Raw genomic sequence first — 23,445 nt, 5'->3', positions numbered from 1 at the left:
GGTCCGGTCCGGCCCGGCCCGCAGCTCTTCGCGGCGGTGCCGGGCGCGTTTGGGCACCGCGGTGGGGCAGCGGGGACCTGGCGCTCGGGGCTTTAACCCAAGCTGAGATCAAGGCAAAGAGGTAGCGGTTTGAAGAACTGGGAGGGGGAAAAAAAAGTTATCTTAATCTTTGCTGATGCTGGCATAAAGAATAGGCAGGGGAGAACTCATTCTAATCCCTCTTTTCCCTTTTCAAGCAAGGAGGAGGGGTGAACAGCTCCGCATCTCTAAGTGGTACAAACGCCATCATTTTAACTCTTATGTAGGTTTGCTTGGCTAATTGGTTGCAGTGGGCACCAGAGATGCAGCGTGAGCTAATGAGTTTGGTGTATAGTATCATGCTCCATTAAAGGAAACAAGGTGGCATTTACTACTTAGAAATTCGTATGCGAAGGAGAAGGGGCTAATTGCTTTTTGTGGACCAGGTGCAAGTAGTCCTGGGTTCTGTGCTAACTATGTCTTGAAGAATGTTGTCCCTTAAGCTTAAGAAAGAGTAAAACCCCTGGCTTCTAGAGCTTGGTTCCTAGGATTACTTGTTGACCATGCTGATGTAGTCTGACTTTATTCAGCATGTTTTTTCTTGTAATTCTCCTGCACTTCTGTAAGCAACCCAAAATAAGCTTCCAGAGTCAAGTGACCTATAATAATTACAGCTTGTGAAGATCTAACCACTGCTTACTCTTTTTTTCCTGGTTAAACTCTTGTCACTTTTTCCTGTTCAAATAGAGGAAAAGAACCAGTTTCCTTTCAGAGATAAAGCAAGCAGTCCCTTAGGTTAAGGTTGATGCAAGCTTCCTCCTCTTATTTTTTTTCTCTATTTTTTTTCAACTTGCCTCTAATAAAGCTTAATTCTCCAAAAAGAGAAATCTGCCCTTGATATGCTTAGCAAGGCTCCAGGACAGCATTTGAAGCCCATCTGGGAAATGGAGGACTTCCCACCTTCCCCCCCCAAGTTTCATGCCCAAGACCTTAGTGGACAGCTAAGCGTTCACTGCTTCTCATAGGCTCTAAAAAGTTAAGATAGACACTTGATGAGTTCTGAGAATGGAGGCTCAGCATTCTTAGATTCTCGTGTTTAAAGATGCTGGCAAGCAATTTATCTCCCAGACTTGAGTTAAAACTGGATCACGAATTTAGTCTTGTTTGTTTACAGAATGTCTAGCTGATCACTAGGCCCTCTAAAGAAGGACACTTATTTAATGGTTCACCTATTTGAAACTGTCTTGTGGCTAATCCATCTTGGACAGCCAGGTTTTTGGGGAAGGGCCCAGCTTTCCCGTAATACTAGAAGATCCCACTTAATTTTAAATGTTCAAGTAAGGAAAATTCATGCATGATGGGCTATATTACACAGACACTCCTGCCTGGGAATCTGATGTGCTGCAGCTCTTTCAAACGCTTGTATGTAAGTACTAAGTTGATGCATCATGTTTGCTGCCTCCCAGGGAGCTCCACTTGCAAGAAATAAGAATGCAGCTGGCCTCATTTGGTGTGTCCCGGTTTGTTCCTAAACCCAGTTATTTAGTGATGAAAAACTAAACCAAGCTGATAGCRTAATCAGGATTCAGTAGTGCCCTCTTGACACACTCTTGCCTGGATCAAGACCACCTTCTACGTCAGAGATTTAACTAGACTAATAGTCATGCAAAATACAAGCCAACTGAATGGTGTCAGTTTCCCTTTTCCCTTCCCCTCCTTCCTTCCCCAACTTATTTGGGTGAACTTAGTTTGTGCTAGCCATTTAGTCAATACGAAGACAGCATTTTAAAATAAGAGGTTCACGCAAAGCTGTTGTGCTGTCTGAATCTGTAGGACAGCTGGTCACTTGCACCTCCTGGTGTAGCAAAATAGGGGGTCATTATTACCCAGATATGCAAATGACATCTTAATCAACAGTGCCTGCAAGGTGACTCAGCCTGGTCTTGCATATTCTGGCTGGTAATCAAAGTGGATTAACAAATTTCTAAGCAGGTKACCTAGGTGCTTCTTACCCTCTTTCTCCAGAGGATGAAAGATGTAATAACTTAGGCAGCCTGCTAGAAAGCAGTCTTTCTGGGATGGGAGTGGTGTGGTTGGTGACAACCATGTTCCATGCCACTGTCCCCTGTAAGCATCAAATCATACTCAGAGTACAGGTCACAGTAAGGATGTGAGATTAAAACTTAGAAGCATTCATAAATCTCACTGCTCCTTTAGCAGATCTTTGTTTGGGTTTGTGCTTGCATGTGAAGATGGTGGCCTCATAGCAGGACTCTGCTGTGCGTTCGTATGTGCATGGCCATATAGATCTGATATAATATAGCTTATGTCTTTTGTTTAATAAGTAAGTATATACTCATGTTGTCCCTGTTCAAACCAGTTTTGAATCTGCTGAGCTTGCATTTCCTCTCCATTAAATGTCTTCATGTATTTATTGACATCCTCTGTATTGGAGGGTTCTCGCCTCTTGAAACTTGTGTAAGCTTTTTCTGTGTATCTTCTGAGAGTATCTTGGCATAAAGTAGAAATGCATTTTCTGTGACTCTAGAGAACTTACTTGTCTGAGGCAGGCATACTGATGGAGCACATCTCTGTGGTAAATACTCTTTCTGCATGTGCAGCAATGGCACTACTTCAGATACATTTCTTAATGGAAACTGGGCCATTAGGTGTTACTAAGAACCTCGTGTGGTTAGCTATTTATTGGTGATGGGAAGCAACGCTTGACTCCTGGAGCCGGATATGTGGTTTACTTAAACCATTAAATGAACTGAGAACATGGCACTGAATCAGCAGAATGGAAAGGGTTCAGGCTGGCTATTGCTTGTTGGGGAAACTGCATGTCACAGGGAAGGGGTAATAAATGTAAAGCATCTGTAGAGGTGACTACCTCATTTCTTAAGGTTAGGAATAAGGGCTTTTGATCTCTGCAGCGCTTTGTGAGATGTTGAATTCCTTTGTCTTTACTGATTTTGGCCTTACTCTTGTGGGAAAAGAGATGCAATATGTGGTGACAGTGGATTTTTGCCCACCTCTGCTTATCAGTCTCTGTTATACAATGAACTATCTGTGCTCCTATTCTAGTATTGATAGTACTAGTGTGTTGAATAATGCGTGCTAAATATTCCACCTCTGCTCAGCTCTTGCTCTGTTTCAGTAGTGCTAGCTTCCTTTGAGCGTATATTTCCAGTTGATAATCTCTGCAATATTGAGGGTTCCTTTCTTGTACCTTACGCTAAGCCGCTCTCGCATGCAGTGACCTTCAGACTTGTCTCTCCTCCTTGTGGACAGGAGAAGATAGCTTGGCATTTTGTCAGGAGTTTCCAAACCTTCACAACTTCAAGTGAAGCAGTAAAGCTTGGCTTTTGTTTCTGGTGCTGTTGCTGATCTCCTGGGTGAACTGCCTCATTTCTGTGACTGTCATCTCTATTGCATGTGCTGCTGAGCTTGCAGCCRTATTTAGTGTACTATCATCAGCAAGGTCAGCCTTGCCTGAAGAGGAAGCTTGCATGCAGTGACCAGTACTGTGTGTTCACAGAGGTCTCCAGTACCCAGTTTCTGTCCCTCAAAGCACCTTTACCAACACTGAATCTCATATGGGTCAGGTAGTCTAATGTCTGTCTGAGAAATTGCGATGGCAATGAGACTGATGGATTGCGAGTAGGTTGACTTGTCTTGCTGTCCATGCTCTTTTTGGCCTAGGAGTGCAATCAATGACTGACCCAAATGATAGAAATGGGAAAGGCAGGAAAGTGTGTGGTGGGGGATTGTTTGTTTTGTTTAGGTGCTGTAGTCTGAGCCATGTAGCAATTGGCCTTTCAGCAAATGACTTAAAAGGTTCTGCATGCTGTGCAGAGCGTGTGAGCTCCTAGTCGCCTTTCCAGCCTGGCTAGAGGTGGTGTTCCAGGGCTTGCAAACCACAAGCTGAAAAACACTGGTCTGATGGATGTAGGGGGTGTGTGTGTGGCCGGGGGGGGGTGGGGGGGGTATTTATTTTATTTTTTTTTTTAACTCCTGCTTTTATGTGCTTCAGCTCAAACTTTGATTTGAAATATGTCACGTGCACTGTTTTAGGAGTGATTATGCAAACACTAAAGCAATCTAGAACATCATGCTTTAATTTACCACACACTTTAACTTGAGAGTGCCTGTGACATTCAGTCTCATGATCATGTTTAAGTAGTGGCTGCATGTCTTACTGAAGAATCTGCTCTTATTTATGCAGAGGCCTCTGGGTATGAGTACAGAGTGGAGGTAGGGGGAAAAACTGCATTGCTTGTTCCTCCATCCTGCAGAGCAAGGAGAGGATGTATATGGTTTCAGTTATTTGTTTTCACTTTTTTCCATAGATGAACATGTGTTTAAGAGTGTTTCTTGTAGTTCAGGAACTGTGCTGAAGTTCTTAAAGCTCAGAGAAAAATGTTGCTTTTGTTTTTGCGTTCCAGCTTTCACTCCAGATCTCCGAATGCATAGGTTTATAGTCTGTTTTCTTTAGCATGCATACTCTGTAGTTACATACCTGGTAGAACATGTACAGAAATAAGAGCTTAGGAGGAGAGAGAGGTTTTGAAGTGGAGGGCATCTGACTGCTGTTCAAGGGACTCCATGAAGAACTGGAAAATATTCAAAGCTTTTCTTCTTTTTTGGTAGCTCTAATCTTACATTAACAGACATCTTACATGTCTGAAAACTTGCAGGAGAAACTTCTTAACATAAACTGAAAAACAGAGGCTCTTGTTTCTCCTAGATGGTTCATGATATTTCCCATACTTCAGCTAGGGTTTTGTTGGTGATGCAGTATCAATACTCATCAAATTTCTTGGACCAGGCTCTGCCCAAAGCCAGTAACCAAACTTCTTGGGGGAGAGAGTGAAAAGTAACAGGAAAGGAGTACAGAGTCTCCTCTGGGTATAGAGTTTGGGATGGGAGGACCGTATCCCTTCCCTTTTTGGAAAGGAGAGCTCCTGAATCCTCARCAGCAGTGTGCTGGAGGGTGCTGTTTGTTGCTCTCCTTCTGTTAGAGTATAGCACAATGTCAGCCCTGGCACTAGAAGAGGCAACTTTGCAGAAGTACTGTGCATGTGTTTGATAAGTTTAGGTCTGTTGGGCTACTGCACGTCTGTGTGTGCACAAGGGAATGTTATGAAGTATCAGAAGCAAAGTGGGAGGGCATCTTGCAGACTCTAAAAGCATCTAGTCTGTTAACTGACCAATAGAGGAATCTCATGGCTTCTGTACAGATGCTTCTCTTCCCTCCCTTGACAGCCCCTGTCCTGTAAGATCCCAGTGGAGGGAGAAAGCAGGCTTTCTTGTGGGACTTGAACAACAAGCTAAAATTGGTTCTCCTAAAGAATCTTGTATTCTGGGCCATGTGGTTCTCTTTAAAATGTCAATGTGTAATGGGATTATGCTTATCCTTAGAAGAAATGGTCTTGGTTGTATCTTGGAAAAAATAGGCAGAGGTCTATTAAATCTAGAAATCRAAGTTCTGCAGTACTAATAATCAGGAATTGTGTTGGAGTAAAAGACAGGTGAAATAACTGGAAGTGTGTAAGYATACATAGTCAAACTACATGTTTGACTCTGTGCCATGGAAGTTGACTGAACTGTCCTAACTCCTGTGGGGCTGGGAATTCACCCAGGGAGCTAACAGGTGTTGTGCAAGTTGTCTGGCTAATGTAAGCATGTGCTCCCCTATCAGCAGAGGAGCAAATAGCACTCAGTGTCCTCTCATTTAATGTGTACTGAATATTACTTGCCCTTGATTRCACCAGCTGGTCATCTGCAGCCAGTGTCTGCTGCTAATGCAGCTCAGGTGTACTAAATAATTAGCCCCCTGGCAGGATGTCCTGCCTGTTGTGCTTAGCTGAGTGTTAGGCTGTGTGGAGGAATCTCTTGCTTAACCTGTTGTGGTCAGCACAGCTGTATATAGCAGTCTCTGAAGCCCAAGTACAACTTACAGGGTGAGAATAGCATAAGATGATGACTTGCTCTGTTCCCAGCTGATTAATATCAGGGTCCCTGAAGCTTCCAGGCTCCCCTTGACACCAACTTTCTGTTTGGACAAAAAACATAGAGTTTTTTATTTTTCTTAATGCAGGTCTTCTTGAGCTCTCCTTGGGAAAATTCAGAAATGTGCTACTTAACCAGACCAATTCAGTGGAAGCTGTAATCAGGAATGTTGCAAGCAATGTGACTGTTGTTATTTTTCAAGTACATGCCCAGCAAAACAATGTGGTGATATCCTTTGATAAGGTATGGTAAGAGTGTCAGTTCTGATCTTAACTGTCATTTCCCCCCTCACACCCCTCAAATGAGAAGCAGTAGCTGGCTCTGGTACCTATAGGTATGTATGTAGAATTGAAGCTGTATAAACATAAAGTGTATGTTTCCTACATATCTTTCTGGATTTCTGAAACTAGAATAATACCACCTTTCTCGTGTTTATATGTTGTTGCTGCTATTTTGGAGGCTAGAATACTAAAAGGAACTTCAGACCTGGACTGAAAGTGTTTCAGGGCTCTTCATTCTTGACAGGAGTGGTACTTCTGACATGTGACTGCTGACTGATATTCATCTGCTTTTATCTGATAAACAGATTCATGATAAGCATTTGCCAGTTATCTCTTTATGCTAAATATGATCACTTTGGGATATTTAGATGTCTGCCATTTGTGTGTCTTGGGTCTGGCTGCTACAGATAGTGTTTTGTTACCCCACTGCTTCTCCTGAATTTAATTCTTGTTTAGTGGCATATAGAGAAATTCCTTCAAAGTACTACAGTGAAGGCTGCTGCTGCTTCTAGCTAACAACATAAGCATTCCTACTGCTATACGTTAGGCTCAGTTTGTCCTATAATCGCTGGGATATAATCTGAAGTACTGACTTTCTGCTGCTGTGGGGGTCTAAGTAGTATTTGAACAGGATGTAGACTAGGTTGAAGGTGCTAGGTGGAGGTCTAACAGCTACCATTTGACTGATTTCTCTCACCACTTCCGTATATCCCAAATAAGAATATGCTGGGTGCCAGTGACTACGTTGAGAAGTTGAGATGAGTAACCAGTCCCACAAGTCACCCACCTCAACCCTCTTTGCATTGTTGAAATAGCCAGGCTCACAGGTCTCAGGGACTACTGTTAGACCTATTCAGCTCTTGATTATCTGTGGCAGGATTACTTCTGCTGTAGATTCAGACACTATCTGCATCTGCAGGGTTTACCAGGCCAAGGACAGTGCTGTCTAAGTATGTCTGTACTGCTTTCAGGGCTGGCCTGCCCCTGGAAATATGGAGGTGAGCCAGACCTTAAAGCTTACCAGTAGCTCTGTATGGAGATGCCTCAGATAACTTTGTGGTTTTCCTGGAAAAGAGCATGCTTTCCATGCTGGAAAACAGATTTGAGTGCAGGTTAATTGTTTGTTCCAGCCATGTGAGTGTGGCACTGCTGTTGCTGCGCTGGTCTTTCCCTGGTTCTGAAAAGAGGTGGTGTTGGGCAGTAGGGGGGAGATAGGGTCAATGTCTAACTTGACCCCAGGTACTTTTATTATGTGCAAGCCAATATTCCCCAGTTGGATGTATGGTGCAGGCATCTTCATAGCTTTCCAGGAACGAGCATAGGTCTGGTATGGCTAGGGTTGAGCCAAATATCATACAGTCAACCTTATTCTGGTGGAGAGAGCAAGGTGTGTCTGCATTCCATTTCTCAGAATGTGTGTAGCACCATCTGCAATTTGCTTGTGATATTAACTCTTTGTTTCTAGTTTTATTGGTAGGGTTTTGGGGCCTAAGCTAGGCAGCAGGTGGTGTTAGGCCTCTCCCTTTTTTTCCTAGCTCTGAGTTACCAGCTAGGTAAGGGCTGAATGCCTCACTTATAGCAGCTGGTACTAAAATACATGCCCTACAGACTTGTGACCTCAGGAATGTGATTCATGTGCAGTATGTCAGGCTGTGATGAAATGTACTCAGGAAGGACTATGTGCTTACATAATCTGTTTCTGTCCAGAATCCCTCTGTGAACAGCTCAGGAACTGGAGTAGACAAAGGATTGGTTTCCATTCTTTGGCCTCAACAGAGTGTATGTACATGGTACCTTCGGTCACTGGATGCTAACCAGGTGTTAAGCACAGCTATCTCCATTCCTTATATGGAGAAAGGTATGTTCTTACTACTTGTTAAGGGATACCAGCTGTCTATTACAAGTTAGCCATGAGAACTGAAGTGTTGGTCTTCTAAAGGTGATGTTCTTAAATGGTGAAAATGTAGGATGGAGATACCAGAAATCCTCTTGAAACGGGCTGTCAAAGCTTGGGATCAATACTGAATTAAAAAGCCACATATATCAAATGTGTTGTATGGTCTTGTCATGGTTTCAACCTTAGAGCAGCAAACTGCTGTGCATGTGTAATGGGACCTCTCTTACTGATTATAGTGAAACCACTTCTGTTGTCTACAGGACTGAAACATGATGATTCTAGATCCTTAACAAATAGACTGTGCCTACAAGTACCTGTTTGGGGTCTTAAAACTTTTCATACTGTGTGAAGGGGGAGTGAAAGCTACTATAGCTAACTATCTATATTTCAGATCCTATTCCTGGAGGCTGCAATCTAGAMTTTGACTTGGAAGTGGATCCCAATATTTACCTAGACTATACCTTGGTTGATGTACACATAAAGTTTGCCCCTGCAAATTTGGGATATGCCAGGTGTGTGGAAAAACTTCAGCATGCTGATGGTCAGACCTTTTTAATTCTATATTTGACCAGGGCCATAAAACAAGATTCTGCTGGAAAGACTGTGTGTCCAACTCCTGGCAGAAATCTTGTTTGCTGCAACAAGCAAACTAAAAGATAAAGGAGGAGGGGAGAGGGATAATACAGGAGAGAGAAGAGTCAAAACTGCAGCTTGTGGGAGAGGTTATACAGCTTACAATTTCAGATGTGCAAGCAGTCAGCAAATACTAGATCTTCCTGTTCCTTGTGGTGACTTACTTCATTTGAGGAAAAAAATGTGCTTTATATCCTGTTTCATCACTCCACTACTATGAAAGCATGATAATAATCTAAAGTTTTGCCAAACATTAACACTTCAGGTTATAAGTTGTTATTGCCCAGGTAGCGCATGGTGTCCCAGATAGCCTTCCCCATTCCCTATCTACTATGTTCCTGCATCTTGACAGAGCTTTTTATATATTGCATACATGGAAAAAACAAACACTGAAGCTGTAACGCTCTGGCTGTTGTGACWTCTTGGAATTCATGTGCCAGTTCCTTATGGAGGCTTCCTGTAAGCTGTCATAAGCTTAAAGGCAAATGCCGGAACAGACCCTCTGTCTGCATCAGGGTTCTGCAGTGTAATCCTGCTGTAGTCCATTCTCATAAGCATTTACTGTCTAGAAGTTAAGCCCAGCAACTGATTCAAAACTAAAGAGTAGAAGCTAAATGTTGCCAGCTCAGACAGGAGACTTCTGAAAACTTCTGTTAATATCTGAGGGCTTGTCCTGGGCATGTAGCTGATCTCTCTTTAATTGCAGAGGAGCAAATCCACCATCCTGTGATTCAGGGACTGGTCAGAACTCCAGATGGCGACTGCGTTATGATGTCTATCAGTACTTTTTACCAGAGAATGATCTTTCTGAGATGGTGCTCATGAACCACATCCGGAAGATGTCTGAGGTGCACAGTATCAAAGCTAATGGCATTAAAGTAAGTCTGAAGCATTAGTATGCCAAGCATTCGACAATGGCGCTGACTTGATTTTTCACTTCCCCTGTGATTTTTCTTCTTTAAGTGGTGACAGAGGCAAGCTGTTGATGCTTCTTGCTTTTTATCTGAGATTACTGGCTAGGAAGTGCGTGATGCCTACAAAATGGCAACCACTGCCTTGGGATAGAGGTGGCTAATGAGCCTATCCCAGTGATGTGGCAGGATTGAGGCTTCTGGTAATGGGCTCTGATATTAGGTAGATGTTAGTGATTGGTCTGTGAGGTGTTTCTGTATGTCTTGCACCCTGTTCTCCATCAAACAAGTTCTTAGCACAGTGTCTCTCTGCTAAATATTGCCTTAGCCATAATGCTCCCTCAGTGGTGTTGAGGCCAGTTTGSCTGGAACAGTACTGCCACCGAGTGCCTATAAACCCACTGTGAAAGAAGAGCCACTTTTGAAAAGGATGGCTGCAGGCTCCTACAATGCCTGGCAGGTGCTGGGGACTGGGCAGGGAATGCAAGGAGCAGAGGAGGTAGGAAAGTGTGGCAGAACTGGACTAGAAACTGGATCCAGTTTGGAGGGGCATAAAAAGACCTGATATGTGAGAGCAAACACTCACTGTATGTTCCCTGCTCCCCAGAAAGGTGATCCAGGAGGGACAGGAGGAGAATGTTAGCAGCTGTGACCAGCCCAGCCTTGCTAGGGGGTAGAACAGCAGCCTTGCCTGCTTCAGAGGCTAGGCCTGCATTAGTAGACTGATAGGGAAATTTGGCTTTGTCCTCAAATAGAGAAAAGCAAACACATGGTGGCTTGGAGAATCTTATCCCCTGTCAAAGATGTGGTAATGTGGGAGGAAGTGGAATCCATCCTGTGAGCCTGTAATGCTTGGACCGGTAATACTGAGAGGGCTCAGAATAGGAGAACTCTCACTTGGACTTTTTGCTGGTCTTTTTCCTTGAGTTGCTGAGTACTGCCTCAGCTGCTGCATTTATACATGAACATGCCATCAGTAATAGGGAAAAGAGCAGATCTTTGCAATTAATACTCTTTACTGTCCCAGATGCTTACACTGACAACTGATGACAAGACCAATATCTACTTTTCCTCGCTGCCTGGGCAAGGTGTGATCTACAATGTCATAGTATGGGATCCTCTTTGGAATACTTCTGCTGCATATATACCTGTGCATACATATGCCTGCAGCTTTGCTGACCTGGTGGATAGCTGCTCTTCTGTCAGTAAGTTGGGACTTGTACTTCCTCACCAACATGTCTCAAAAGCTTGATGTTCTCTGATATGTCAAGCAAGGCTCTTGACTTTTGCAAGTGTGAAGTTGCTGTTTGTTCTACACTGGATATATTTTGTTATTTTATGTCTTGGTCTACTTCTTGATTGAGAAGAATTTCTAGAATGATAAATTAAGACTGAGAGGAACTGTTAGTGACTGAATATTAAACTAAGCAGAGGTTTTAATTATTATGGGTTTGCAAATAGAAACTTTCAACTCTGTAGTGCCACACTAGCTTTTTCCCTTTAGATTGGATAGGTAATCTTAAGTCACTTTTATTATTATAGATGCTGCATGTGAAACTAGGCTAATAAAACAGGAACTGTGTTAGGATCCAGCCCAATCTCTAACTGTACTAGTGCTAACAATAACCAGCAAATATTCTGAAAGGAGATAGTCACCCAAAAATAAGTGTGAAACTAATTTGATAAGTGAATACCAGTAATAGTAACATGACTTTATAGTCATTTTTCTCACTGTACAAAGTTATAATGGTACAATTGGAGGGGAAGAAGAGCAAAGCTACCATTCCTGTTATGACTGCAGAAGGGACAGGATAGTAGAGAGAATAGGGTTCATAAAGCAAGATTCATCCTGGTTTATTTTCCTATATGTCATAACATAAGTAACTGTTGTCAAATTTGATGTTGTCTTATGGTCAAGAGACAAATTATCCAGGCTAAAAGTCTCTGAATTAGAGAAGAGAGATTTCAGAGTTTACTTGTCTCAAATAGCTTAAGTGAAATTCTTACTAGTATTTAAGACAGAGGTGAGCAAAACTGGGATGCTGACAGTCCTCTCTGTTGTATGAAAGAGTATATTAAAGGGACGCTATGGTAAAGGCTACAGTGACAAAGACTCCAGTTGCTACCTCCGTCACTAATCCTTTAGCACTGTCCTCCACAGATGGTTGAATTGCCCCACTTTTAAGACTGAGCAAAGAATTTTCAGGTAAAGCTGTAATGGTAACAAACAGCAAGTTAAAACTGGTTGGGTAGTAGAGTTGCAGGAACTTTAACCTTTTGAATAAGAAGAAAGCTTTTTTCCTACCTGGCCTGGGATTGCTTAAATATTCTGTTGGAGATTCTTTTAAGATAAGCTTTAGATCAGACATATCTGTTCACAGCGTACCTCTGAAGGAGTAGCAGCTATTACACAGAGTGGGTGACAGCAACCTGACCTTATCTCAGTCTCATCATTGCAAGGAATATTCTAGTTACCCTTTTTCTTTTTCCTTGTAGGCAAACTCTCTACCAAAGTATTCTTTACTGCTCTTGCTATTCTTGGTCTCTTCACTTGCTTTTTTGGACACAGATTCTGGAAAACAGGTATTGAATGGTTTTGCCTCTTGTCATAAATGGGGTGAAATTTTATAGCTGTTACTTGATGTAACTTAGAACTGTAGTGTTATTCTTAAGAATTGCTTGGTAGTGATTTTATGTCAGCTCTGTCTGCTGCTTTGCTTTGGTGGGATCAGAGCTCTTGTGTACAAGAGCAAGAAGCTTCTGGTATTCAGAAAACGGGAAACTAGAACTAGGTGTGCATGCTAGCAGGAATAGATATAAATGTGTAACTTTTTTGATTATTTGAATTTGAAATACCAAAGAGCTTTTTTCAGAACAAGACAGCATTGTCTGTTTCTCCTTTTGTGATTCTCAGCCAGTGAGCTGAGACTTCCTGTTCGCTGTTGTAAAATGAAGGTGTCTGAGGGTGTGAAGTAGGCTTGGTATGAAGTGATATGACAGCACACTAAATCTTTTTCCCCCCTGTTTCYCTAGACTTATTCTTCATGGGCTTCATATTCACAGGATTCTTCTTCTTTGTTTTCATTACTAGGGTAACTGGCCTTGGTTATGATGGTGAGTAGATGTGTCAGGATACACAGTCCTGTTCCCAAAGCAATATTGTTATGGATCCCTTAAAACTTTGATTGTGCTTGTGGCTGGCTAGCCTTAAGAAGGATTAGAAGCCTGATAAACAAGTGACTGAACTGAGCTCTGAATTTTTCCCCGGCAGCACCAACACACACAGAATAAGCGTTGCTTCTGACCTCAAACAGTAGTGACACAGAATTAATAGCTGCAACTATAAGAGACACACTTGAATATCTATCCAATGAAGATCAAAGAAGATAGCTGGCAATTTGCAGCATATGATTTCCTTCCAGCTTCTCTTTCATAGTGGGGGGTTCCAGCTCAAATGCAGTTTTCCTCTGTAAGCTGACAGCGTAAACAGTCTGCAGCCTGTTTGTTAGACTAGCAAGAATTAGAGTTTTGTCTTTTCATAAATCCTACCTCACACAGTTACTTTCCTGATACATGTGCACTGTCTGTCACAACCATAACTGCCCTGGGAGCTCAAAGTACTACTGTGTGGAGTAGCAACACTTTCATTGCTATCCTACACTACTCTCAGTACCACACTCTCTGTTGCTGCCTAGAGGCTTTAAGTGAAATGTGTGAAGGACAACTGTGAGAAAGCTATTACTGTGAATACTGATGCACTTGTTTGGAACTAATAGTAAGGCTTTTTGCAGAAAGGCTTCATTAGGTAATGAAATCAAGCATGCAAGTAAAGCTGCTATATCCACTACTGCAGTAACTGAAGTTTCCAGAATGTTGCCACAGTTCTTAGTTTGGAATTTCTTCTCTTTCAGTACGTCTTATTTTGACAGCAGTAGCTGGAATTATTGGAGGGCTTCTCCTGGTTGCTATCTGGTGGAGATTTGGCTCTGTCCTACTTTGTATGTTGATTATTGGACTTGTGCTGGGATTTCTCTTCTCATCAGTGGTCTTCTTCACTCCACTAGGTATGCACTGAAATACTCTGTTGCAGAGTGCTGGCTACTGAGATGCTTTACTGCTGTATTACAGGGACCTAGTTTCTGGATGTAGCTTCTGATATCTCTCCAGGACACTGCAAGGCTCCAAAATGAATGCTACAAGCTGGCTTATCTTAATGTGATGCTTTCCAGTGTTGGGAGGAGTAGAGCTGTCCCTGAAGCATTCCTTCAGGTGTGCTGCAGTTGAAATTACTTAGGGAATCTTCACTGGTGGGAAAAGGAAACTACTTACTCTGTGAAGAACTTGTTGAGGCTCTCACCACCCAAGCTGTTTGCCATCTCAGCAGTCTTTGACACCAGCTCTGCTCCAGGCGTGCATTTGCTGTCTGTCTTGTTCTCTCTGATCCTAAGCAAGTTGCAGTAGAGTCTACAGTTTAACTCAGAGGCTTCAGAAGTGAAGGCACCATAGATCAAGAGTTCTTGCTGTTAACTTTCACCATATTACAGTGCAAACAGCCTTGTTGGCAGAATTGCTCTGTAAGAGTCAAGCTTGTATTTGCAGCTGAATAGACATCATCAGGGTCTTTAGAATGACTTGGAGAGAAACAATAGAGGACAAATCTGCTTAAAAGCAAGCCTGGCTGCAGAGCTGTAACTCCTCAGGGACATCAGAGCATGATGAGTAGCAAATGCTTCAAAAAGATCTTCTGTCCCTCCTTAAGGTACTAGACCTGTACTGAACCAAGATTCTCTTTTTCTGTCCTTGTATAGGGTAACACTACTAAAATGCATTTTTTTTAAAAATTGGCTGTTGAGCTCAGAAGCTGTGGTGCTTTGTGTGTGTGTTTTTTTTTTTTTTCTTTCATGTGCTACTCCATGTACTTTCTGAATGTACAGAGTGTTTGGGGAGGAGTTCCCTTCAAACCACTTCTAAAAAGCAAGCATGTTTTATTAACACTAGTAAAAAGAAACTACTTCAGTTGTGGAATGTGGTATCTTTGCAGGAGATTACAAAGTCTTCCGTGATGATGTTGTGTTCTGGGTGACCTTTTCTTGTGTGGCCTTGATGATTCCAGTGCTTTTTTTTGGCTGTCCAAGAATTGTAAGTAATCTGCACGGTTACCTCAGGAAAAGGGAGGAAGGGATGTCAAACACTTTCATGCAAAATGCAGTTCTGTGGGATATGTACAGAAGACTTAACATGGCCTCGTGTAGCTCAGCCCAGGACTGGCTCTAGAGAGTTTCTGTTCAGTCCCACATGTGTTGAATGGTCCATAAGCAAAGAAATGGCTTTTGTCTGATGTTGCATGTAGATTAAAGACAGTTGTTAGTGGGCACTACCACTGCTGTCCTAACAGGATATCTGGATAAACTGTGTGAGCAGCTGGCTGCTACCCACATATCTTCTAAGAGTGTTGAACCAATACAAAATGCTGCCTTAAGGAGATGGGGAATAAAGAGAATGTTTATCAGTCTCCTAAAGCTGCCTTTTCTTTTTTTTCCTCCCTCCTCTCTCCTTTCCTTCTCTAGCTGAACATACTGGCCTGTGGAATAGTAGGCTCTTACTCATTGGTCTTAGCTATTGCCTGTTATGTCTACACAAGTCTTGCCTACATCATCTTAGACCTACTCAGAAGAATCCTCAATGATTACTTCAGCAGAGCTTACACCAATGTGCCTTTTCAAACAAATGGTGAGTGCTGCTCTTCAGACTTGATTCCTTAAAGAACCAAGTGTTTACGAACTGCTTCTCCCCCCATCCTGGTGGATCTCTGAGATAGTCAGGCATCCTGCAAAGCAGATTGCTACTGCATGTGAGCACCTTTAAATTCATTCTTCAGTGGCTAGAAAAGGAAAGGACAGTTTCTGGGAGGAGGTAGGGGTACCCTCTAGTCCACTTTATTTTTATAGCTTTGAAACTCCATTTTGGACTTCACACTATTCTTCCAGTAGAAGAGTAGGCTGAGGTATGTTAACTCTACCTGTTAAAGTTTTGGACTTTAGTCCTCTCAATTTTGTACTTGGATAAACAAAGTCAGAATGTCTGGAGGGGAACTGTACTGCTTAGCACTCTACTTTTTCATTAGAAAGTGTCTTGATGGTTGAGAATATGGCCTCTTAACTTCTAACACAAGCACTAGTATAAAATGCTTGTCTGAGAAACCACTGGATCTTTGCTTCCATTGTGGATAGTGCATGTTGGAGGGCAGGAGGGAATGAGTGGATAAAATAGCAAGTGCAGTGTGAGGCTTAACATCCAAATTAAAAATTCTAGTCCCTCAAGAGAAATACTGAGTCAGCTTACTCAGAAGCCAGCCTTTCAGCAGCTGTGTGCTGGGGTTATGTGACAAAGGCACTTGTGGCAGTTCAAGCCTGAGCAGCATCCTCCAGGTTGTTGCTGATGGGTTTGCAGAGTGGGCACTCACAAGGCCTAATTCTGTGGCTAACAGGTTGCATCAACTCCACATGTATTGTCACTGCTTAAACTTGTGTTTGCATGGACACACTTAGGAGTGTGAGGGTGCAGAGACAATACTTCATTCCTGTCTGTCTCTAGACTTGTAAGCATTGTGCTTGGAAGGTGAGGGAAACTTCTGTTTTGTCATAGGAATTTGTGTTTTTTCTCTTCCTTCAGACTTTATCATCCTGGCAGTGTGGGCAATGCTGGCCCTCAGTGGAATAACTGTGCAGCTTCGCCGAGAGAGAAGCGAGGTGCCCTTCCCACCACACCCCTATCTCCTCTGGAAGAGGGAAAGGGAGCGCAGAAGCACAAATGTCTTAGACCCTAGCCATCACATCCCTCCCCTGAGAGAGAGGATCCATAACAAGCTATTGCAAATCAAAGAGGTCTTTCAGAAAGAGCAGCCAGCTGGTGAAAGAACTCCGTTGCTTCTGTAACCAGCTAAATAACTGGTGGACACGGAAGAGTCTAGAAACAGTGTGAGATGGGTGATCATCAGCAAACAATGAGCCAGTGGTGCAGGCTTTTACCACCCTGCTTAATGAGAGGTTGGTGTTTGCCCAACTTGGAAGAAAAGCCTTGATCTGTCAATACACTACATGCTGCTCTGACTTGTTTCTTTTCTCAATGGCCCGCTCAGCCTGCTGTAACATGCATGTGTCTAGCTGCAGAGAGCTTGTACTATGGGTGAAGTACAGGTGTTTGTCTTGTGATCTAGCTTGATGTTTAGATATGTGAAGTATAAAACAGCTCTTAAGGTAACCTGTACAGTGTCAGTTCTTCCCTCACAGTGTGAAAAATCACTGCCAAAATACTACCTGACTCACTCCCAAAGGTGAGCAGCCTGACAACTTGCGAGGGAAGAAGATAAGGACCATAAACAGAAGGAGTTCTTCTAGCAGCAACTGGAGTATCATCTTCAAATAGGTACAAAATATATGGCTGCAAACAGTTGTTTCCAAGAAGTATTACTGAACCTTGCAAGCTGGACTAAGTGACTTGAATTTAAACTGCACTGGATTAACTGTTGTATGTGTGCACACTGGGACTCAGAAAGTGGACCTGGTCTGAGATGAGAAGACACTCTCGCTTTCAGTTGACTCTGTAGCAAGCTGGTTCTCTGGTTTCTGTACAGAGACAACTACTAAAAGAACACAAGAGGTTTGCCTCCTTGCTTGCTTTCTGAACAGCCTGTGACTTGTTTCAACTCTGTCATCTCTCATCTTTTGAGGGGGTGCTGTCATAAAAGAATAACTGAAATAAGCACTTCATAGCCAATGGCAGTCTCTTCCTGAACTTGGTTGAAACACTAGCTATTTTTATTTTTTTAATCAATGGATCTTTTAATTTTTGCCTCTGAGGCCTGAAAATGGCACACTGCAGGTGAAATACTGACCAGGATCCTTGCTGACTGAATGCATTCCTTACCAATTTGAACTGAATCTGCCCAAAGTATAATGCAGTGTGAAAGGAGATAGGGGACCACCCTTGTATTTGGTGGAGAACTACTATCTTGTGTGGTGGCTTTATTCACTTCCTTAAAAACAAAACAAAACCCAGCCTTTTTCARAATGCAAACTGAAGCATTGTGGGTTTTGCTCACATAAATGCACAAACAGTCCCTTGCCTCCTTTTTTCCCCCCCTTCTCCACTCCCAACCCTAGTCTTCACCTTCAATGTTTACATGGTGATCTAGCATGCATTAAACAGTGGTTGAAGTCTCACATCCCATATCTTGCTACAGGCTATGGTGGCTCGTTCTGATTCTTCTCCCTATCTTTTTATCTTGAATATGGGCAGCAACGTGGGTAACCCTTCCTATTTGAAGTTGAATAGATGTTCTGCCACTTGAATGGAACCACAACTAGTGAATAACCTAAGCAAACTTAAGTTTTCAGCCACCGCTTTAGATTCTTGGCATTAAATACAGGACAAACAACTTCTTGTATGGAAAGTGCCAAAAGGACTTTTTTTGAGAACTTTCTTCTTATTTGAAGGCTAGAACATCCTAGTAGCAGAAAAGAATTAAAATGGCTTGACTGGTAGTCTATTTCTCCTTACAGAGTGAAGGCTTATAACATGACATGGCATCTGAGGTAACTGAGCTGATCTGACTGAGAGGGATGATTCCCAGGGTTGCTTAGAGCTGGTACATCTGCCTCAAACAGCTGAGCTAGGCTGAAATCCTGCAGTTAGATCTTGCTCTGCTGTGCTGCTCTGTGGCAAATGGGGGTGGCTGGGGGTGGTGCTCTCTCCCTGGCCTCTAACAGACTGATGCTCACTGGCTGCCTTTACAGCACTGATACTGAGCATATCTTTGCCATATTTGATGGCTAAGTAGCAAACACTTATTTCATATACAAATGCTCTTAAACATGTTTACCTTGTGTTTTTTATAACTGCTGTGATTAACATTGTGAAATAAGTTTAACTCTAATATTTTCTATTTCTTTTATAATAAAGATATCTTTTTGAAAGAGTACTGGAACTCTGTACTGAATTCAGTGGTGCTTACAGTTCAAAAGGCTGAAGCAAGCTCTAGGAGTAGTTTGTTCTGAAAAATTTCTTAGACYCTCAAGGGATGAGGTAGGGGGACTGAGCTTTCCTTTTGTAAGGACTAAGTGTAGTCACAGGGACAGCCACAGATCCAGGTTGAGATGGTTCCCCCCCCGCCCTGCTATAAGACAARTGAGGAGAAGTCCATGATCCAAAGAGGTGTGTCTGTAGCATCATTGACCAAGGTTCAGGAGAACGGAAGGATGATTGCCATCAAGTCTTGATTGCCAACTAATCTACAAAAAGATCACATAGGAAGTGTGTGGCAGAACTAGGCATGAAGCCTTTCCTGAGAGTCTGACTTGGAGACTTCTAGTGGGATTTTTAAAAGATGGGCTGGGGATGGAGGTTCTTCCCTGTTCTGTAAGCTGTGTGGGGAATAGTGATGAATATCAGAATAGACTAACAGATCCACTGGGAAGTAGAAGGGTTTTTAAGTTTGTGTGTACAGTATCTGCTTCCAGGGAACTTTTGTCTGCGCTAGTCTGGAAGGTGGTGAGTTCCTCTTTAAAATAAAGTATTTTGAAACTTACTTAAGCCCTCTGGGCTATGATAAAGAACTACCTCCTGCTGCTGCAGAGAGCTCCATTGCCATGACTGCTTTAGTGTACTTCCCTTACTCTTCCAAGTTTTTGCAGTCTTTCCTATACTGTACTAACAATACTGAAATGATCATGCGGCATTTGTCTTAGTCACACCTAGAGATTTTCCAGGTCTGTATTTGTTGCAGCCCTGCCTCAAATCTGCAGGAGAGATTTCTTCTCTCCTCTTTGCCCCTCCCTTTCCCACATGTTAACTTTTAGCATTTTGTTCTTAAACAAGTTGTGGCACAAATAGACTCAAAGACACTGATCTTTTCAAAGAAACAGGTCTTCCTACATACTTGTCTCTCCTTCCTCATCTTGAAAACACAAACCCAGCCTGATTGCGCTTCATGGAGCATAACAAGTGTAAGGCAGAAATCCATTGGCACCCTGTGTGCTTTCTGCAGCAGACTTAAGCAAACGTGGCTTGAAATAGAAGCAAACTATGCTTTTCTTAGGCATACTTCGGAATGGAGGAAGACAAATGCTCCCCTTCTCTAAGCTCTGCCTTTTGATTTTGGGTAGATTATGGGACATTATAGAAAGAGCCCGTGAAATAAATAATCCTTTGTAATTTCTGCAGTGATAGCCTATGCAAGTAGTTTTCTGAAGATGGTCCGTCCTGGTAAAGCATTCTTTGGGAAAGAATGGCATGGTTTATATCTTCCAGTCTAATACTCTGTGTTGCTAGTGCTTGGTAAAAAGAAAATGCATTGGTCATCATTCTCAATCAGTTGATAGAAATATGTTGGATTTATCATTAAAGTACTTGAAGGCCTGTTTGTATGTCAGCTGTTAAGAAGTACATGAAACCCATATTAGAGACTTCTGAGGCAGTTTTGGCTTTCCTTAATGTTTTGCCATGTGTGAAATACATTAACTGTCTGACACCTCATTCTGGTATTGCTGTCAGACAGACAGAGCTTGACATATCCTGATTTGCTTGGTGACTGTTGCTTTGAGGCTGCTTTGTTTCCCTGTCTTCAAGGCATTTAGACATTGCCCAAACTGTGTGAAACTATCCTGGACAACTGGATATCAAAGCAGAGGATAAAGCAATACTTAGTTTAAAACTTTAAAACTGCTTGAGGACCAGAATCCTATTAACACTTGGCATAGACGTCACTGACTCTTCATTAGCATGTGGTTTTTTTGTTTGTTTGTTTGTTTTTAATTAGAATCTAATAACCAAACTTGATTAACAGGTAAACTGTATTTTTAAAACTATTGATACTCTTGGTAGGGCTTAACCGTGAAGGTCAGCCTACTATACTGACGCTAGGTGGCATTCAGTTTGGGTGAGTGGGAAACTGTTTCCTGATTTGCCTGTTTGGGAGTCTTTAGGAGTGCTACGTGTTGCAGATGGAAGAACGGAACCATTTGTCTCCGGTCTGTTCTCTCCTGTAGCATCCAATGTGAAATTCCTTCCTCACTGCTGCCCTCAGTGGAGCCATCTTCCAGGCCTGTGCCCTTCCACTGCTCTTGGGTGAGCTTGTCTGCTCTGGAGCTCCACGGGAGATGCTTTGCAAAGAAAACTTTCTGCTCCTACATCCAATCTCCGTAAGTAGGCTCTAGTCTATTTTTGAACTAACTCTTAACATACGGGATTTGGTCAGGTAACACATTCCCACTCCTAACCCTGAAGGGTGAGATGCAGTTGTTGCACCCAAGTGATTAGCTTAGGTCTTTTTTGCTTACAGCATCTAGAGAATGAGCTGGGTGAGGACCCCAAAATCACCCTTCAGTGTTGCAGAAGATCTTGTTGCTATTGCTAATCTACTACATCTTTCTTTCCATTTCCTTAACTAGTGCTGAGGTTATCCTTACATAGACTTTGCTTTTCTTTGTACTAGCAAAAGAAAATAAGTGAGGTTTAAAGGATTTTGTTGCTCTCTCGGTCTGTTTTTTGTTCCAATTTGGAGCATGAGCAAAAATGGCCTCCCCAAAGTCTTCTTTTTCTAATTTTTTTTTAAACACTTCTGCTCCCACTAGGCTCTTCAGCGTTCATTCTGTTCTTGCCTGGAGAGTTGTCCTTTACCTATCAGAAAATGCTTCCTATAATAAGCCCTTCCTAAGAAATAAACATGCCCTGTTTCTAAATATGCATTTTTCACTAAGCTTTTCCTCTCTCTTGCTTTCTTAAAACTGGCAGCAGTGTGTTGTAGATTCGTACATGATCTTTGCAATGGTATTTGTAGTGGGTTTTATTATAATCTTTGTTTCTGGCCAATGTTACCCAGAGAATGGTCAGAATAGGAACCGTTGGGATTTTGGTAAGTGAATATCCTATAGATTGTAAGTATTTGAAACATTAGGTCAATGTGTTTTAATTAAGCTGCTGAAATTTATTGATATATCCCTGCCTATTTGTTTTGAGTTGTGTCAATACTCAGCTGGCTAGATTAGGTTGTCCYCTTTCACATCTTTGATTAGAAGGTTTTGATGTTTCAGTTTTCATTAGAAACAATAGCTCAAATTAACAATTGTTTGTTCAAGCAGATGCTTGTTGATCATAATTTTTTATTGATCTCAGACCTTTTCTGATAGCATATAGCTATAGGCAGACAGCTGTCCCCATGTTTGAGCTTGCAAAGCATTGTATTTTCATGCATACTGGGATGAGTCAGCCTCAAAACAGAGCAATAAGTTAGCTAATTTTGGGAGCGAGAGGGGGTGGGAGGAGGTCACAGTCGTGTGCAACTTGCCTACCTGCCTCAGAACTGGGTCTTCACAAGTCTGCCTGTCAAAAAAAGCACCTTTTTACATTTTTCCAGGTTATCCTTAGTGTCTTCTGGTGTAACACCCAAATATCTAACATGCTCAAAAAGAGCTGAATTAACTTTTTATCCTGAACTCTCTGGAATAAAAGAAGTCAAGTACAGGGAGCAAAAAGCACGGACAGTACATGTCATAGTAGGCACCTGCTGTTTGCCTAGCTAGTAATTTAGGGAGTTGTATATTATGATTCACTAAAAAAATGTTTTTCCCACTACATTCCTGAGCCTCTGCTATCAGAAAACTGTAACATCATCCTGCATTCATTAGTGTTTTGTATTGTTCAAGCTTCCAACAACTGAATTTTCAGAAACATATCTAATGCTGTTCACTGGTGGAATAGCCATCCTCAGACCTATTTGTTATGATATCTTTGGTGGTGGGAGCATTATAGAGAAATTGCTCTTCCTTCTACTATTCTTAAAAAAAAAAAAAAAAAAAAGCGTCTTTAAAACTTTACCTTAACGCAATGGAAATTGATGGCAGTGGTAGTTGTGCTCATTTCCCTTGCTGTAATGTTCTTTACCCTATGGCTGAGGAGTGTTGTTAACATGGGCTTTTTCAGGACTGGAATTAGGAAACATTTCCCCTTTTTGTCATGTTGAGCAGTTGTTTAAGGTTTGCTTCTTCCAGATGTCAGCTGATTTTTTTTTTGAGCTTAGAAAATAATGCTGTTCTCTAACAGAAGTGTGTGTCCATATTGGCTCCTACCRGGTAAGCTATGGCCTCAGAGCAAGCTTGGGGAATGGAGGTGGTAGCAGGAAGCATGAACCTCAGTACCATTTCTCACACAAGCATTGAAATAGAATCTGCTTTACACAGGTTTTAGCATATGGGAACTAAACAATTTTGTTTAAAATAGTACACGCTTTAGTCTTTTGTGTGAAATTTAACTGCGTTGGAAATGAGAAAAGAAATAAGTGTGACGGGCCAAAGGTGAGGCTGGATGTGAACTACATCTCTACCAGGTCTGTGCTTATGGTATAAAATCACAGTTCTGAGCTGCCCATGGCTCTCCCAGTACAACTTAATGTTCTGGAAGAGTAAGTTAGTTTAGCAGGAGGTCCAATGTTGACATGTTACATAGCATCTGCTTTTCTGCTCCTTACAAATAACAACATGGCTTTGTTGGGTGGTGCTGGAGAGAGTATGTATGTTTATCTAGGACAGTAAGAAATGATTTTGCGTGCAAGCCAAGTTAAAGGGAATCCTTCTGAGAAAGTACTTTGTTATAGTCATGCAGCCAGTTGGCCAGCTTTTTGACACCTAATGACTAAAAA

General features: G+C 42.1%; 1 protein-coding gene across 5 annotated transcripts in view; it reads left to right on the top strand.

The window, feature by feature from the left end:
- Window positions 1–23,445, top strand: part of TM7SF3 (transmembrane 7 superfamily member 3) — a 42,191-nt gene that overhangs the window by 3,743 nt on the left and 15,003 nt on the right. For 3 of the 5 annotated variants that reach the window (XR_003253676.1, XR_003253678.1, XR_003253679.1), the window contains exons 3-14: window positions 6,119–6,273; window positions 8,019–8,169; window positions 8,600–8,720; window positions 9,548–9,719; window positions 10,780–10,957; window positions 12,249–12,335; window positions 12,786–12,866; window positions 13,664–13,816; window positions 14,794–14,891; window positions 15,320–15,482; window positions 16,425–16,798; window positions 20,798–20,950. Coding sequence is in view for 1 of the 5 variants with exons in the window: in XM_026066908.1 (XP_025922693.1) it covers window positions 6,119–6,273; window positions 8,019–8,169; window positions 8,600–8,720; window positions 9,548–9,719; window positions 10,780–10,957; window positions 12,249–12,335; window positions 12,786–12,866; window positions 13,664–13,816; window positions 14,794–14,891; window positions 15,320–15,482; window positions 16,425–16,687 (1,622 nt within the window). In the remaining 4 variants the exon portion in view is untranslated. Of the gene's footprint in view, window positions 1–6,118; window positions 6,274–8,018; window positions 8,170–8,599; window positions 8,721–9,547; window positions 9,720–10,779; window positions 10,958–12,248; window positions 12,336–12,785; window positions 12,867–13,663; window positions 13,817–14,793; window positions 14,892–15,319; window positions 15,483–16,424; window positions 18,731–20,797; window positions 20,951–23,445 lie in introns of those variants that run through there. The other 2 variants (XR_003253677.1, XM_026066908.1) reach the window with 2 other exon arrangements.

This window comes from Apteryx rowi, unplaced genomic scaffold, assembly GCF_003343035.1.
Source record: "Apteryx rowi isolate R43461 unplaced genomic scaffold, aptRow1 scaffold_25, whole genome shotgun sequence".
NCBI classification, from domain to species: Eukaryota; Metazoa; Chordata; class Aves; order Apterygiformes; family Apterygidae; genus Apteryx; species Apteryx rowi.
Note: the sequence above shows the minus strand (reverse complement) of the source record. Positions and strands in the feature narration are given on the sequence as shown.